Source organism: Biomphalaria glabrata, chromosome 12 (genome assembly GCF_947242115.1).
Source record: "Biomphalaria glabrata chromosome 12, xgBioGlab47.1, whole genome shotgun sequence".
Lineage (NCBI taxonomy): Eukaryota > Metazoa > Mollusca > Gastropoda > Planorbidae > Biomphalaria > Biomphalaria glabrata.
In genome coordinates this window covers 26551876-26570522 of record NC_074722.1, presented here as the reverse complement: position 1 = coordinate 26570522, position 18647 = coordinate 26551876, and the positions used below count along the sequence as shown (strand labels likewise).

At 36.5% G+C, this 18647-nt stretch overlaps 2 protein-coding genes across 2 annotated transcripts; one reads left to right on the top strand and one right to left on the bottom strand.

Annotated features, from left to right (window-relative positions):
- The first annotated feature begins 646 nt into the window (after positions 1-646).
- On the top strand, positions 647-10535 carry LOC106063032 (uncharacterized). Its single transcript, XM_056006918.1, has 4 exons — positions 647-1096; positions 2505-2569; positions 6826-6963; positions 10045-10535. Exons 1-4 carry the CDS (start codon positions 867-869, stop codon positions 10302-10304), a joined length of 693 nt encoding a protein of 230 aa, XP_055862893.1. The 5' UTR covers positions 647-866; the 3' UTR covers positions 10305-10535.
- A 516-nt stretch (positions 10536-11051) lies between these two features.
- LOC106063030 (uncharacterized) lies at positions 11052-17132 on the bottom strand. Its single transcript, XM_013221339.2, has 6 exons — positions 16954-17132; positions 16424-16578; positions 14706-14929; positions 14138-14321; positions 11815-12012; positions 11052-11255 (listed from the first exon to the last, which is right to left on the bottom strand). The coding sequence occupies exons 2-6, from the start codon at positions 16496-16498 to the stop codon at positions 11220-11222; spliced, it is 717 nt and encodes a 238-aa protein (XP_013076793.2). The 5' UTR covers positions 16499-16578; positions 16954-17132; the 3' UTR covers positions 11052-11219.
- Positions 17133-18647: the final 1515 nt, after the last annotated feature.

Here is an 18647-nt window from a genome sequence, read left to right as displayed (position 1 = left end):
TCTTATATTTTAAGCACAAAATAATTCCGGTATTGTAAATCGTATGATCATTATTAAATACCTTTTTATTTATAAGCCTATACTTCTATGTGATGTTAATGGAAAATGGGGAGGGGGCGCCAATAAAGTACCTTGCCCCGGGTGCAAGCGTCCACCAGCATGTCTCTCATGCAGTGCATTATAAGATAAGAAGAAACTATCTGAAACTGAAGATGTTTTATCAGCATTGGTTAATAGCAAAGATGTGTAACTCACTAATCATATGTAATGTAACAATCTTATTGAGATCGACCCAATCAACGACTCTATCATCACTGCACAGTAAATTAATTGCTATTTTAATTAATGAAAATTCTTCTTTTCTTTCAACAAGAGAATTAAATGAGTAGCTCAACAACCAAATTCCATTAATGGCCTCCGTGTAGCCTAAATCTAAAAAAAAAAACCCAGAATAATACAGATTTAAAAATTAAAAAAAATAAAAACTCCGAAGGTTTTCTGGATCACTTTGCCAATATTTGTTGTACTTTGTAAAGCTCGATGACCACACAGCCCCACATCCGGTTGGATAACAGAAGTGATCTAACAATCGATACGGTTGACACAGGGCGGAGAAAATTGCGTTAGCACCCAAACATCAGCCAATGTCCAAAATAACTAGAGAGGGAGGGGGGGTTACATTGGTGAACTTACAGCGGATAAAAGCTTAGTGAACTCTGTGATAATTTAAGATTGTGTGAACGTAAGATTGAACTGTTCATTATTCATTTCAAAGTTTTTGTGTTGATTGAGCTCACAGCTGATCTGATAGTCACAGTGAGATATCAAAACGCGTCAATGATCCTGAGAATTGTTTTTGCTATATCATGATATCTCTATGTGATAGAGTGTACGGAGCAGTGTGCTTCTCGCTGTGGGCTTCACTATTGCTAGATCTGGCATTGCTAACAAAGGGGCAATTCTATCTCCTTGAGGACACTCAAAGGAACTATTCCGACGCGGTGATGAAATGCAAGAGCCTCGGCTACGATGGTCTGGCTGTGGTAGACACTAAGCAATCGCTGGACACAGTCTTAAAACAATTGAGATATCCAGCGTAGGTACAATGTACATTTCTTATCGTGTAAGGTACTTTTGATATACTGTTATACTGTTTGATTTGTTAATGTCATTGTGGCTGTCAGGGCCGGATTTGAGTAAGATGAGGCCCAGGGAAGGATTCTTGTAGAGGCCTTTACTCTTTTTCCAATTTCAATTATCGGCTTCTTTTATTTCTTATCATTTGTCTTCGAGTCTCAAGAGGGTAAAAAGTTTTTTCTTTACTGTCTGAGAACATTACAACAATGGAATGAAACAACGAGAACTTAAGTCATAAATGGTTTTCCATCTGCTTACTAGAAATCTGAAGAACATAATATCTTCAAAAGGAATGTATAAGTCTTTATTATCTTCAATGGTCTTCGATATCGCCTTCAGTATCATCTGTGAAGCATATAGTATCGCCGTGTAATAGTACTTGCAAATTTAATCTGATCCTTTTGTCTCGTATATTTTTTATGTTTTGTAAGCATATTATATAAGTTTGGATATTCTTTAGTTTTTAGAGACCCGTTTTGTATATGAGGTCCTTGGTGGCCCCGTGTGCAGCCAAATGAATCATACAATGTTGGCACTTCGTTTAGAGTGACTTAAAATTAATTTGATTTTTAATTCTTTTAGCATTTACAAAGACTCTCGTTTATAGATTTTAGGATTTACTTTTTATTCTGTCAATCAAATGGAAGGCTATCAGTCAGTTTGTAGAACGAAACAAACGCTGACAAGTCCTCTAGGTTGAAAACTTTGGACTTATTCAATTACGGTTCTTCCAAGTGTCATATGATGTATTTAAAATAGTATAAGTGAGGCGACTACACGAGAGAGCAAGGTAAATGATGAGTGATATTTATTACATGGGATAAAAGATGTGAGACGATCACAGTAAACATAAATGTCAGTCTTGGCTATCAGGTCGCCTACACTTTCAGATTGTCTTAAGAACGGTAGCCTTCTCAAACCAACAGTGATGTCTTTCAGTACCTGGAACGGCACTTCACTGTTTTATAAGATAATTCCTTGACCAGACAACCCACACAGCGAACCTACATTGTTTTTCACCTCTGTAACTCGTTTTACTCTTGCGAAGCTCCTTTCGTTCCTCTAGTCAGATCGACCCACATTCTAACCCCAGACTTTTTTTTTCACCTAGGAGGAAATCAAGTCTTTCCTTTTCTCTTGATGTAAACATTCCGTCCATAGTCGGTGAGGAAATAGTGCAGTGGTGCGCACTTTAAGCGGCTTTGCAACAGTAAGACTACTACACAATACTCATTTCAACTAACGGAATGAGTATTTTGAGGTGATACACTTACTAGAGAGTGTCAAAAAGATCGTCTGGGTAGATGGTCACTTTTGTGTGGTCTGCATATAAATTAATTCTCATCGTTTTTTTTTCTTATTGACAGCAAGGAACAGTACTGGATCGGCATGCATTACTCTGTCAAGAAAAAATATCATATCTGGGACACAGGTAAATACATGGAGCAGATACATGTTCCTATACATTCATGAATTATATAGGTTTTGTCGAACCCGGTTAATAAAATAATCGATTTATCGGACTCGCAGCTTATTTGAACCAAATCCTAAATTACCGACAAAAATCCTCTTGTACAACTGAAAACGGTTAATAGGACCAGCCGGATATTAAGAACAAATCAATTGCGTCCCGATGTGGTCTGATTAACAGGATTATATATATATATATATATATATATATATATATATATATATATATATATATTTATTTATTTATTTATTTATTTATATTATATAAATCATTTGTGCGATTAAGTCGCCAATAAACAACGCCATGATTCAATAAAAGAGTCTTAGTGATTTTTTTAATATTAATTTTACTTATCTACTGTAACAAATGGAGTTTAAATATATATTTATTAAGTACATTATCTAATGTCATGTGTCGAATGGGGGCCTAAAAATGTCAAGTCCCCCAATACCTACCTAATAGAATAGAATAATAATAAATTATTGTATTGGGAAGTTAGGTCATGTATTGTCTGCAAGCTTTATCTGTAATATTTTCTTTATTGTGTTTGTATTTTATCGATTATCTGTAGTCCACCAGATCGACCTTGGCTAATTTCGTTTTATCTTTGTTTTGAAAAGGATCAACAACTCTGTAATCACGTGATTACTATCGACAAGAACCGTAAACAATAATGCTGCTGAACTTGTGCAGGCGATAGTCAGTGATGGGCATTGCCATATCGACCGCATGCCAAAGACGATCTCTTTTGGCGAGATAAAAGGAGCTCGATGTAGAAGGGATGCCCCTCTCCCCCTAGGAAGCGCGATAAAGATTAAATCAAGAGCCATTTTGCCCCAACTGGCAGAGAAACAAAAAAAGCAGCTGGTAGTAGACAGCTGGAGGAATGTCACTAAGACCACGTGACACAAAGAGTTGTCCTCGCCGAGCATGCGCAGAAGACGATAGGAACAAATAGACTTCCGGAATACAACGGGATTGTCTGCATTGACATGTGCAGGTCGCAACATTATTTTTCGTGATTAACTGACGTCACTCATCCTTAATCTTCAAGATCGAACCGTAGAATGGACCTACTTGTCAACAAATTATTATTTCATTGTAATAAAGTTAACATCGCCCCCCCCCCCCTCCGGGGATTAATAAGTAAAATACAGAATTTAGATTTGGTTAAACTATTATTGAACTGGAAGTATACACCGGCTATACCCGTTGATTGATTCTCGTGCTTTAAATTGTTTATTATAACCTGAACACGCCTCCACCCCCCCCCCCAACCTTTTTGTGTGCAAATTTTAATAAATGGGTCACATCCTAATGATTTAACATACTTTCTAGCCCGTGAATGAGTGTCTCTGTTACATTGACATTTCACTGCCCGCTCTCTCTCTTTTCTTCTCTCTCTCTCTTTTAACTCTCTGGAACCAACATTTTGTTTTGTTTAACCTGCGCACCGAAATTTCTCCGACATAGACTTTTGACTTGATTTGGAAAGACCCGCTTCATAATGCATCCCTGACAATTACATGCTCTCAAATTTTGGGCCCGCTTATTTTAGTACTTACCAAACGTCCAACTATAAAAAGTGAGTCCTTCGTACACCTTCCCGTTCCCCTTTCTACATTTCTCTTGGTCTTTTGTTCTCTAAATACAAAGCAATATCAATTGGGTTTTATTCAATTGTAATCGTTTATTTGACCCCATTCGAATGTAGCGAATTGACACTAGATTTAGATTTAGATTTTCGTTGCTAGTAGGGTTTTGTTGTTATTGTTATTTTAATAGTGTTGCAAAGTCCCACTCCTTGCTTTCTCTCTCTCTCTCTCTCTCTCTCTCTCTCTCTCTCTCTCTCTCTCTCTCTCCCTCCCCCTCTCTCCCCCCCTCTCTCTCTCTCTATCTCTCTCTCTCAAAAAGAAAAAAAAAAGACTATCTTTTTAATGCTATTAGGATTTGTTATGGTTTTGTGTGTGTGTGTTTTTTTATTTCGACCGCGTCCTAAAGGAAACGAAAAATGACGTGTAAAATAAGTAGACTTAGGAGGGGGGGGGGAGGAAATGGCTTTAAAAAATAGAATAGTGATATTTTTGTAAAGATTTAGACTGCGGCCTTTTGGGGAAATACCGAAAATTAAAATACAAAGGTTTGATAGAAAGCTTGATGTTTTTCACGAATAACAGTCGTCAGGTTACGAATAGGTCAACTCCGGTTCTTAATGAGCACCTGGAAGGTAAAAGAAACCTGTGTACGAAATTTCATTAGGATCTGTACGACAGTTTAAGAGATCTCTTGCAGTGAGTGGTATTTGGTAACGATATAGTATATTTGTACTTTATGAAAATTTTAAAATATAATTTCATTAGAGCTTTTTTTTTTTGGGGGGGGGGAGGTTGTCCTAGGTTGTTTTTTTTTATTATCCGGGGTACATTGATTGTTTTAAACAAGGTTACAGAGATAGTTTGAGAGGAAACAAATTAACTCAGAAACGACAATCGAAGTGGTTTACTGAAGCAGGCCAAATAGCAGGTCTTAATAGTTTCAGCATGAATATCAGAAATTTGTACTACAAACTATTAACAACCACTACACTATCTCCGTCAAAACTAAAGGAATAGACGTATGCGTGTCACAACTGTTGCCGATATTATTGTATTGTTGGGCGAAGTCACGACACGACGCCACAGGATACCGAGTTTTTTTGAATGTTATTATTGTTACATTGTCAATATTTCTGTGTAATTAATGAACTGATAGTTCTGAAGATGTAGTTCTATGTAAACCTGGCCTAATGGATCTTATGGAATGATTAGTGAAGTTCATTTCATTTTTGGATTCGATTTATAATGACGGGAAGAAGGGATTATAGTTTGGAATTATTTAAATGATCAATATAAACTTACTATAGCTAGTATGTTTTTGACATAGACATATGTATGATGGAGTCAGCTTTTAATTAGAATTTGATTTTATCTGTCAGAGAGTCAAATAGAGAGAGAGAGAGAGTGAGAAAGAGAGAGATAGAGATAGACATAGAGACAGAGACAGAGAGAAACAGAGAGAGAGACAGAGATAGAGAGAGAAAGAGGAAAGAACTAGAGAAAAAAAAATACTTTAATAAATCTTTCATGCTTGTAGCCAGATCAGTGCGCTATGGTCCAATCTCTTTTGTGGACCTGCGCCTGCGCAGAGAGGGTCCATCGGGGAAAAGGTTTCCTTGTAGTCTTTAGGCACCAAGCAAACACAACTCTGCTTGAGTCGGGATTCAAACTCGAGCCCCCTTGTTAGGTGTCCTAGCCTTAGCCATTTTGGCCTCTCAGCCAGAGCCAGAAGGAAAAAGAAAGAAAGAGAGCTTAATATGAAGAGTCACCGATAGAGAGCAAAAAAAAAAAAAAAGCAATAAAAAGAGACATAAAAGAAATTCGCCAAAAACTGAGTAGTAAGTAATGTACTTCACTATCAGTAGTATCTAAACTTTCTCAGCTTGGGGGCCATTTACATTTCCTGATAGGTTTAACAGGGGCCGCAATCACAGGTAAAAAGCAAAACAGAAAACTCGTCGATTCAAAATGAACTGAACCACTGCGGCTTAAATTATGCAATGTGGGTAGAAGTTTTGATGGACCGGATATGGTCCGCGGGCCGTAGTTTGTACATCACTGCACTACTGTCATTTAAGTCGAGATGTATTAACAACACTTCTCTGTAATAGTTTCAACAACACGAAAATGTGTTGTTGTTGTTGTTGTTTTAAAGTCAACCAGATCTATTACTTTCTGTTATACTTTGGATTGAACCATACAGGTCCCCATGTGGAATTCCTCCTGTCCGCACTTGACTGTAAAAAAAAAAGAACAAAAAGAAAAGAACAAAAAAAAAAAAACTTACATATTTTTGAATAATGGAATTTGAGATTTGTTGAACATTTTAATTATAATCTGGGTTGAGATTCTAGTGTTAATCTGGGTTTATCTTTAAACTTGTGCAGTTCTACAAGGAAAAACAGAGAGGTTTGATGGCATTGCTAGCACATTGAAACAAAATAGGAGGCGAGGAAGACATGTTTATTATAAACTCCACAACTCCTGTCTCATACACAGCTAAATCTTAATATATGAGACTATTCCAACAACTGACTTCTGTTATGTTCTTTCGACTTACCAGTTGGAGACTTAAGCCATGTTTAACATACCACGGGTAAACGAGCCAATTTATTTTGCCAGGTGTCGACGTCACGTGGGCAGCATGGAACACCGGGGAACCAGACAACATGCCCACAGACAAGTGTGTCCGAATTAGAACAACCCTGAATTTCGGCACGTGGACCTGTTCCGCCCTTTTTATGGCAGTCTGTGGACGTTGTAAGTGTTGTCAACACTTTAATTTCATTAATTAATTTTTAAAAATACATTCTTCAGCTGAACGATTATGACGTTTGAGTCGAGTAGAGTGTGGAGATTAAAATCTAGGGTTTCACAAGGAATGCAGACCTCTTTTACTCTAAGCAGTATTCCACCTGTGTAAGCTTCGCCTCAAATCAGGTTACGTTTTGTATAATTGAAGTCCGAACGCATTTAGCGCTATTTGTAAAAAGTATGATATCTCTTTGTTTCCTTTCAAATTGATAGAAATGTTTACTTGCATATTCTGAAAATTTTTTAGTTTCTCCCAATATCCATTATCGGATCAAGTTGAAGCTTTGTACAATTTTTTTTATTGCAAATGAATCAATAAAAAAAATAATTAATTAGTAAAAAAAAATTAAGTAAATCAATTTTATTTAATATCGAAAAAGTAAAAAAATCTTTCAGTGTTGAGCTAGGTGGACTCAGGGGCGCCCTAAAAATCCAGAAATTCAAAATCTATGTTTTCACCAACATTTGAGCTCATGATCTCAGGTTCGGAAGCCAAGCGTTTAACCATTCGACCACCGCGCCCCCTTTTTCAAAATATAGCCTGTAGTCTTTTAGAATGGCTAATTCTTAGCAAAACAGAAACTGTCAATAATTTTGTTTACTTTTCTTCTCTGTAAATGATTAATAGACACAAATCACGTTTTTTTTTGCCCTATTTTTATTCTTAAAAAGTATTTCTATAGACTTTATTGAGAAACAGCTGAATCACTGAGTTCTTGCAAATAATAGATATTGACCAAAAAGGAGAGATCAATCTATGATTTCTGGGAGGAGTGGATCACTTCCTTCAAGTAGATCGATTGTTTGAACAAGACTGAATGTAAGCTAACAAGGGCTCAGGTATTCATAATGGGTTGGGGAGGGCGCCACAAGGTTCGATGTGACAAAAGGCTATTAGAAAACATGGCATGAAATTTAAATTAGCTCGTCAATATTGGATGGCATGCGAAACACAGTAGATGCAGTCTTGTATGTTCGTGATTGTGGGACTGATTGTATTAGGATCACCGCTTACAGCGGCCAATCGTGCATCCCAAATACTTCTTCCCAATCTAAAAGCAAACAGTGTTTTAAATAATTCTAAGCATTTTTGTCTTTACAAAATAAAATGATAAAATATGATGTGTTTAGAATCTGAATAGTAGCAATTATTTTTTATAATTCTAACTAGTTTTTTTTTTGCAAAATAAAATGATCAAATATTATGTGTTTAGAATCTAAAAGCTAATAATTTTTTTTTTTATAATTCTAAATAGTTTTATCTTTACAAAATAAAATGATCAAATATGATGTTTTAAGATCACACCAGGTTTTCATTTAACTCCCATTTCGTCTCTTGATTTTCGCACAAGTGTCGTGGACGGTTTTGCAATCAGCAGCTATCCGTAGCAAAATATCAAGAGAGATTCCGATCCAGTCTTGTACGTTGTCCAGCCAGCTTTTTTTTTGGACGACACTTTGTACGAACATTTCTTCCTGCTCCCTCCACTGTACCTTGAGGGATGACTTGACTTGCTATAGGAACAAACCAGCTCAGCTTTCCTCAGTATTGAACAGTTCGGGTTTTTTTGCCAGTCAGTGTTCAATTTTATTTGTTTTATTTTCCTGGTCTCTTTTACCCAGCACGCTGTAGCGTTTGCTCTCTAAGTTTTGCATTCTTCTTTCAGCCTTAGCGTTCAAGGCACAACTTTCACAGCCATATTGACCACTATTGACCACTATCGAAGAATACAGTTTCAATTTTTAGCTATACTGCAAGCATTCTACTGACCACTAACACCAGTGCTAGTTAAGGTATAGGGAGGCAGGGTTCTGGGCCAATTTGAAGAGGTCCCTTGCCTTCGTTCTAATAATGACTTCAATGAAGATGGACTTTTTGTACGTGTGTACAGTGAAACATTAGAGTACTTGTTCCCGTTGTTTACCACTAAAGTAAATAGTGTTATGACTCAGCCATGCGCACCGCCATCCAGGCCAGTGCAGAGATGCGCACTTCTAGTAACCAGACTAGAAAAGGATGTTGACATTAGGGAGAGAACGATTTCCGCCCAAGTCTAGAGCTGATGTAAAGATGTTGTGATCAATACATGTTGTTCTACGTGTAGTTGTGATGTCCTGTAAATAAACATCGATGTGGCTCGTTGAGTTTGCCTCACTTCAGTTATTTCATTGGTCTCAGAAGTGGGATTATAGGCAATAGTAACAATAGTTTTAAAAATGATGCAGTTTATGAAAAAATTGCTTGCATTTTTAATTTTTTTTAAACTAATCGCTTCACCAGAATTTTGAAAAATCCAGAATATCATGATATCAGATTTTAAATATCTTTTCTAGTTTTTGCAATCTTATCGGGCTGGTTGGACAAACAGACAGATGGACAAACGTACAGACAGACTACACAAAACTAATAGCTGCTATTTTGTTTCTGGGGCCGCTAAAAAATAAAAACATCCAAAACGTTTTGCACATCTGGTGTTACACTCCAACGACATACCAACAACACCTGGCCTATATTTTTTCCTGGAGGGGGAGCATGTCAATATCGTCTTAAGAATCTGAGCTGTCATAGTTCGCAGTATGTAATTATCAATCGGGCGGGGTGGGAGTAGAATGTGAACTATATGTACCATAGTATGGTATAGTGACCAAACAAAATGTTTATATTGAAAGTTGTGTGTTCATTTATTTATCATCAGAACTTCTCGAGCAAAATAGGCGTACCAGTAACTGTTAAGTAAGATAGTTATTGTTTTTAATAACGAAAGCGCCGTTTTATTGTATAAGAAATATTTGCTTTATGTTATGTATATGTTTCTATTGGGGAGACGTCGTGAAGATATGTAGCTATCTAACTGTAACAAGGCGCATGGCCCAAAGTAAATTGTGATTTTCTTGTAAATGTATTTTGTGCTATTTAGTTTCATATAAAGAGGTTTAGGTGGACACAAGAAATTAGGATCAATGTTTATCAGAAATATTAGAATTCAGAAATAATGTCTTTATTTTTTTTTTCGTACATTCTTTCAGATTCCAGTGTCTACAACGAGATGCTACTTGAAACCCGGCAACACATCACTTTCTCTGACCCTCTGTGGTCAGGCTGGGCTCGTTCACTGCTGGACTGTGCCGCCAGGTGCACCACTGACCTTCGGTGCCAGTACAGCCTTTACGGCAGTGCTGATCTGACTTGTGTAACACTGTCTAAAAACTACAACGGGTCCAGAGTTGGCTCCCAGCAGATGCTTAACGGTGTCATGGTCGCAAAAGACGATGTGAATTTGTCCTGATGCCATGATCTTCATGTCAGGTGGCCACCTGGTCATAGTGAGTAGAAAATATATCGCATGGATTTAATGAGAGGACAACGGAATCTGATTGCCAGACTCGGCATTAGTTTCAATCTCTTGTTTCTAAAAGTACTACTTTCGTATTTTGTATTTCTTTTAGATTCCATTGTTAATACGTGATTAAATTAATTTGCATAATTAAACCTACAAGAATAAAATAACTTTTGTAAACCTTGTGTTTTAGACTTTTGGTGTAAGAATTATCCTATATAACTTTACATCCTCTGCAGTATCGCTGCTTGGTCTTGAAATATTCCCTCTGGGCTGTCGATTCGGTGGTCTCAGGTTCGAACCTTGCCACCCGCCATTCCTCAACGTCCTTCGGGAGTTTCAGGCAAGGACGTAATCATCTTATTCATTATGGACGCCTGAAACGTCTGAAACCGAACAATGCAAATCTGCTACCTTGACTTTTTAACTCTCTTTCTATTACTTAATTCTTTCTCTCCGTAATTATTTACCACATTCTGGTGGAATAAACGTTGGTATCGTCAGTTAGGAGAGAAAGAGTTAAAAACGTTGAGACTGTTAAATTCATTGAAATTAATACTCTTATATTTATAAATGTCCAAAATGATATCACACACATTGAGCAAAGAAATACTATGAAATTCTAGGAACACCAAAGTAAATACCAAGTCTAATACATTCAGCTATTAAAGTTTAAATCACCGACACGATATGTAATTAGAATATACTCTTGAGATCATATTTATTTTATATATTAGAATAATTAGATCAAGTTGTAGAGGAAATGCCAGTCGAGGTAATAACATTAATTGGAATACTGTCTTATTGAACTTGGTTTTGAGTTCTTGCCTGACGTCATTTGTGTTTGGGACGTCACGTTGTCGGTCAGTATCGCCTGGTCGTCCGTGATGACGGCAGACGCTGTGAACAAGAAAGAAATAGCATGATAACTGGATGTTTGACGAGTCCAGGAAGAGATAGGATAACATGTTTTACCTACATTCATTCATGGCCAAATATAGTAAAACAATTTTAATCTTTTAAGATCAGATTGTTGACTTACATAGACAAGTTTAACTTTTCAAAAGTCGACTACCATAGATAAAATAAAAATTAACTTTACATGAGTTTTTGTGATTGGGTGTACTGGTGACCATAGCAATAGATGGTTTGAATAAATAACTGAACCAAAGTTTAGAATCTTATCTTATCTGATACAGACGTTACTTCAAAAAAGAAGATGATTACGTCCTACGCGTCATGCATTTAGTCATGCATTTAGTCATGCATATTAACCAATGACCTAAATTCTGCCAAGTCACTGGTTTTCCTGGCTAGCTCAGGCAACACATTCCATGCTCTAATAGCACTAGGGAAGAAGAAGTATTTGTACAAATTTGTCCTAGCATATGGGACGAGGAATGTGCCTTTATCTTTATGTATTTCTGGGTATTTTATTACATTTTGAATATAATTTTACCGTCGAAGGCGGCATGGAGGTAGCGTCAGGTAAGAATATACTGTAGTAGCCACTTCTGTTACACTTGTCCTTGTAGTTCTCGGTGAAGTCACGTGATAAAGCCGTCGTGATGTATGTAATTTGCTTCTCACTGGACCCTGAGCCAGAGGTGGGGATAGTGACGGTCTTGTTACTGGCGTGGTAGGCCTCAAGCACTGCCTGGTGACAGAAGGATTGGATTGAAGACATGAAGAATTTGTGATCAATTTTGTAGACGCTTATTAAACACAAGAAGTGGGAGATGTTCATAAAATGAAGTCAAATCCAAAAACCAAAATATAAAACGTACTTTAAAACAAGTAGATAAGAGAAAGATCTGCAGATTTACAGTAATATATTTCAACATCGTTAGATTTATTTCCATTTTTCTATATAAACGACACAAACACTCTTTTGTTCCCCTGGCAATCAAATCATTAAATAATAACAATCTGGTATAAACTTTGTCACATGTAAATTATGAGTGAGTCTTGTGTGAATGTACACTTTGGTTTCTTATAGTTATAATGTTTTTTGTTTGGTGTAATGCACAAATTGTAAGACAAATTTCCTTACGGATAATAAAGATTATTATTATTAGTATTATTATTATTAAATAATTACCTCTATTTAATTAAAATTAATTAGGTGATTAAGCTTTATCGATTATAGGTTATTCAGCTTTTTTTCAAGTTCAAAGTAACACCGAATGATTTTTTATAATTCTATTACTTTAGACCAGGGGTTCTCAACCTATGGATGGCGACCCCTTTGGGGGTCGAATGATCATTAGCCAGGGTTGCTTAACACCATTGGAAAATTATTATTTTCATAATTGTGTTTTTGGTCTAACGTGCTATAACAAGCATATTTGTACCAGAGTTGATAAACATTTAAATTTGGAATAGTAAATGAAATGCCCATTACTTAGATTACATTACTATGAAACAAATTATGACACGATCGTTCTAAGAACATGGACACATTGCCGGAGGATACAAGGCTGAACTTTTATCTGCCGAACGTTTGAAGCGGAACTAACAGCCGGGCTTTGACGATAATGACATTAAGTATTTTAGTTTTGAATGCTGATGGAGTCAAGAGATTCAGACTTCACTCAGGTGGCAAGTACCATATTTAGCAATAAAAACATGTCTGTTATGTATGCAACATGAAGAAACACGCAATAGAACAGTAAATAAATGAAAGTCATAAGGATACACTTTTTTTGCAATTTAAGCGCAAATATGTTTCTCACTAAATAAATATGTATATGTTTAGTTTCTAGCAATGGAATTGGCATCACAGATACCAGTATCAGATATATACCTTTTGATAAATATATTATTACTTTAGCTAAAGCACATTTACTTAGGCCTATGAACGAAAAAAAAGGTATGGTTGGGGGTCGCCGCCTAGTGGAAAAAAATGTATTAGGGGGTCGCGGAGTTAAAAGATTGAGAACCACTATCAAAACAAAGCATGACTTTAATATTTCTTGCCAAATGATGGATCCGATGTGCGCCACACAAACTATCTTTGTTTTCTTGTTTTATTTTTATTTTATTTTTTGTTTACATTATTCTTAATGCAATAATACTAAGTAAATAATTAGATCTAACGTTTGTTAAATAAAAATGCTACGCAAATTAGTTCAAAATATCTTCACGGAAGCCTGAACTCAGAACTGGAGCAGCAAGTAAAAGGGCCTGACATGAATTGTCCGTCAGAGTAAATCAAAGAATTCTTAATCTATTTCTAGCTACCTTTCGTTGGTTATGATGGTATTGTGTAAGTCATTACACTAATGCATGTAAGCACAACGCTTTTCAAGATTTACACCAACAGTTGGGGCAAAAATAAAGAGCACATAGTAGACAACATTAGGGCAAGCTTAAAGGAATGGTTCTGGAAAAATGGTTGACACACTACAAGTAAGATTACAAAGTCCTAGCTTGTAACAGTAGATGTGTCTCTTTATCGACATTAGAGGTTACAAAGGGAAAAAAATTGTCTCACAACACGTAAAATGGTAAAAAAAAATCCACTATGTTCCCCAAGACTAAAGCTGGGTAGCTATTAGAGATGAACAGAACACTAAGTCACAATTTAATGGCAAAATTCAACCAAGACTTGGTGGTTAAAAACCTAACATATTATCACTAAACTACATTGTTCAATATTTCTAATGAAACTGGTTAAACCGTTCACACGGGGAAGACCAGATTGAGTAATTCGCCTATAATGTTACCGATACTAATATAAGAGTATTTGGATTACTTAAAGAAAGGTTTTGGCTCTGTACCTCAAATCCAGTTTTGGTGATAGCGACATCTGTGGAGAAGTACAAGGTGAAGGTCTTGTGAGCTGGCACGAGGTACTCAAACACTCTCCTGGAGGCCCAGTCACCGCAGAACTTGACGCCATTCACACACAGCCAATCATAATCACAGGAACCGAAATCCAAGGCCATCTCAAGGTCAAACGAACTTTGAAGAACAAAATAAAAATTAGGGGTCATTTATTTCCACGCTGTGTTTTGTTTTCTCTGCAAGTTTGACTTTCTTGTTCTTACACACACACACAGACGCACACACGCATGCACACACACACACACACACTATACCAGACACTGCACAGTGATTTACTGTCAAGTAAGTTACTTTATATTTCCCCACTACATATTACGATGTAATGTCTGTTGTTGTGTTTGTCACACGATACCCTAGTAAACCGTCAGCAAAAGAAACAGATAAATGTTACATGAATTGCCCTATACATCAGAAAATATGAAAAGGGCACTTTACTTTGTGAGTGTGCGACATACAAACCTATATAGGCTACTGATTTAAAAAACCACATAGTCCACTCACTTGAATTGAAGCAGCACCATCATGGCCTGATCACCGGTACGGAACACCACCATGCACCTGGCGTTGTCCGGATACTCTCCGTCTCCGTAGTTCGGACTCCTAACGGTCACTGTCGTCTGGTTGCCTAGGTAAACCTCAGTGGAATGTCCATCGTCGCATAGCGTGACGTTAAGGCGTCTGTTTCTTGCGTCATGATTGGGAGTGTCGTCGTCTTTGGTAGATGGCTGTTAGAGTGTCAATTGGAATCAGTTGTACGACTTCACCTAGTTCTACGTCCTGCCCTTAAACTAACACTTACATCCTTGGAGAATGATATCTATATCTGCTAGGAATCTAGTTTTAAGTATTGAAATTCTGAACAAAATAATCGATGTATTGAAATTAATTAGCCATGTATTGACTTAAATAGCCAAGACAACCTTTCGATTAAAAAAAAACAAAAACACAAAATTATAAAGAGAGTTTGTGTGAAACACAAACTCAGAGGCGGCTCCTAGTGTGTGTTCCGGTGGGTCCGGTGTTAAACTAACACGAACCACTGCCTAATAAAATTCACAGTTCGTGGCTCTACATTTAATTACATTTTATGAATATGAATGACTGCCTCGTGGGACTAGACCTACGGTTTCACCACGGCAAGGCTGAAGGAGCCGTTACCACGAAAACTCTTTGATAGGGGACTTTCGGAACTGCATTGAGCTTATCGTCATTGCTGGCCACTGAAAGAAATCATTCCCTTTGAGTAAAGGTTTAATGTGCAGTGGATCGTGTTATGTTTTACTGTCATACCACTAGGATTCGAACCCTGCTAGCCACTCGTCCCCGCTTTCCTACGGGATGCTTGGGCTAGTTTGTGATAACCTTCAATTCTGAAGGAACATCTGAAACATGTAGAACAAACAACAGAAATCTAACACAAGACATTTGATATTTACTTTGTATTAGATATTTGCGCAATATACTAATTGATTTGTCGTTTACATATACCACTAGGACAATGTAATGATGTTTATGAGTCGAGCATGGTTATAAGAATAGTTTTGCTTAGTTACAGCGCCCCAGATTCTTTAAAATAAACTGCGATATTACTTTAGACCAGTGATCTCCAAACGTTTACCATAGCTTAAAGACATTAATTCACGTGGTTGCCTACTACTTGATTATCCCAGTAGTTCGTAGAACATCTATTCAGGCCTTGCGGAGCTCTAGGATTCTGCGGAACACAGTTTGGGAAACACTGCTTTAGAAAATCAAAAGAAGACCATTGCTTAAATATTCCTTGTCCAGTGGAGAAGCATTTTAGATATCGTGTACTAACACAAACTTTCTTTGTTATCCAAGACGAATTATTTTTTAAATGTACTAGCTGTAGTTCCCGTACGTTGCTCGGGTTAAATCAAAAATCCAAAATCATTTTCTTTTATATCCCAATTGTGTACTGTCACTTTACAGTAAACAATACAAATCTTAAAAATAATGTACATGAAATTAAAGGACGTGGCGACAGAAATATATTTTACGTAGTGTTTTAATACACTTCATCCCACCCTCTAGGGCTAGGCAGATATTGTGATTTTACTATTAGATACGATTAGAATAATTCTACCATGAGTTAACTGATTACACTGTTTTGTTTGTAAACAAAAGATTATGATATGAAAATAAACAATACTATTCTTTCAACTCTTCCTTGTACAGGTGATATGAAGGTGACTTACCTGTGTGGGCTGTATGACACCGGCACTGACACAGCAAATGACGCTGACTGCCAACACTGACACAGAAGTCAACATTTTTGTTCAAGTCCTTGTCACTGTAATAACTGAAAGTTCACCTTGTGACGTAAGCTACTCAAGAAGTTGTTGTCCTTTCACTTTGGAAAATAATTAATTGTTTCACTTGCAAAGTTTTTTATGTTGTTTTATGTTTTTAATTTCTTTTCAGGTTTTTCTATGTGCTTTTTGGTTTTGTTCCTATTTGACTGTCTCAAATGTACTTGTTATTTCCCTTTCCTAGTATCTTTCACATTCAAATCTCTTTAAATTGAAATGTTTTCTATTATCTTAAGCTTAAATCGTCCTAAAGAAACTTAACTGTAATGATCTTTTCTAACAAATAATAAAAGTGTTTACAAATAATTAAAATTCTTATAACTGTGTTTCTTAAAAAGCCTAAAAAAGTTTGTGTATAAGTTACGTTACACTACTTAAAACATGCCTAAAGTTAAACTAATAAAAATAAAACTGACCGAAAAATTTGTTCCAAATATTTTCAATTTTCCCACGGGCTGAATTTAGAATCTTTCATCAAACGCCCGACATGTCAATCAAATACATGACATTCCGTGTGTAATTTCTTTTAAAAACTACCTTAAATATTTCATCACACGATTCGTTTATCCGGCCTAATTACCTGGAGGATACAAGCTAATTAAAGGATTATTGATTTCCACTTTCGTTCCTCTTAGCCCGAGTTAACTTTTTTTAAAATTTCGTGTCGCAAGTGCGGCGGTTCTCAAACCTTAGTTCAAGGAAATTCTGGTTAATATATAGGTAACTAAATACATATGTGCATTCTATAAATAATATAAAAAAATATCTAGATTATCCAGGAAGTTAAAAAAAAACCTAGATATTTTTTTTTTTCTTGTTGGACAGTTTCCAAATCCACAGCATACAATGGAAAATGATAGTGGTTCTATTATTAATGAGTTCTTCTAAGGTAACAAAATAATGTTAAAACCAAACGAGTGATCACATCCTGTTTCCGCCATGTCGACGAAACAATGACACAAGGCGTAAACCTAATAGTCTTTTTTTTTAATTAGGTTCTATCAACTCTGTCTGTCTGTCTGTCTGGTACAAAGTTTGAACACATTATTTCTGCCACATTCTCGGATCAAGTTGAAACTAAATCTCTAAATACTACAACAGAAACTTCTCTGGATATCTTTAAATACTACCCATTGGATTAGTATAGTCACTTTGCTTTGCATTTGTTCCACACAAAAAAAGTTATGAATCGCATCTTTCCTGCTTATAGCATGTTCTTGCGCTATGGTCCAATCTCTTTTGTGGACCAGTGCGGGGAGAGAGTATCTTGGAGAAGGTTTCCGTGCTGCCTTTAGGCGCTCAGTAAACACAACTCTGCTCCAGTTGGGATACGAACTCGAGCTCTCTTGTTAGGTGGCCAAGTGGTTTTGGTCTCTCAACCACATATCCCACACCTTCTTCTCTCTCTAGTTACTGGCTCTCTGAATATAAAAGAAACTTATCTTTTTCTGCGTTCAGACAATTTGACCACTGACTGAAATGAACTGCGCAGTGGTAGCTAGACCAGGCAGCTCTCCATCTAGTTGTTTTTTTTTAGAGCGATGTCATAGGGCCAGTGTTTTGTTAGGGCCTTTTGTTAAAGCAATTTTGAAGGACAGGGTTAGCATTATCTGGTGACAATTGATACCAAATTTTACTAGTCTTAATCTCGGAACATATGTCGCATGTTTATATGTCGCATGTTCATATGTCGCATGTTCATATGTCACTTTCTCAAGCGAAAAATTTTACGTTCTCCCTGTCGGATAGGTGCCACGTTCATGTTTCTGAGTCTTGACGTTAATGTTGCCAATGTTAATGTGTCCATCTAGTCGTGTATGTTAATTAAAGATCAACTCTACTCACATTTCTGTTCCTGGTTGATTTAGGTTTTATGTTCTAATGGCACTTGCAGCCTACGAATTAGAATGTTTAAGCATTTAGATAAAAATGTGATTTTATAGTTGTGTCTGAGAATTTTATACTAGTGCTACCGCCTTACTCTCAAGTTCTGTTTAATCTTTTGTATAATAAATGAACTTCCTTTATGTCGGATTTTTAAATGACAAATATCTCTGTCGTTGTAGGTTTAGGAAGTAAATTTGCAAACTAAACGTCTTTAATAAATCCG

Excerpts from the sequence above, each read along its gene's own strand:
- LOC106063032 (XM_056006918.1), top strand. The coding sequence starts at position 867 with ATGATATCTCTATGTGATAGAGTGTACGGAGCAGTGTGCTTCTCGCTG. Across the intron at positions 1,097-2,504 it reads AAACAATTGAGATATCCAGC|CAAGGAACAGTACTGGATCG; the intron begins GTAGGTACAATG and ends TCTTATTGACAG. Across the intron at positions 6,964-10,044 it reads TATGGCAGTCTGTGGACGTT|ATTCCAGTGTCTACAACGAG; the intron begins GTAAGTGTTGTC and ends ACATTCTTTCAG.
- LOC106063030 (XM_013221339.2), bottom strand. The coding sequence starts at position 16,498 with ATGTTGACTTCTGTGTCAGTGTTGGCAGTCAGCGTCATTTGCTGTGTC. Across the intron at positions 14,322-14,705 it reads ATGGTGCTGCTTCAATTCAA|TTCGTTTGACCTTGAGATGG; the intron begins GTGAGTGGACTA and ends TGTTCTTCAAAG. Across the intron at positions 12,013-14,137 it reads TCACCAAAACTGGATTTGAG|GCAGTGCTTGAGGCCTACCA; the intron begins GTACAGAGCCAA and ends TTCTGTCACCAG.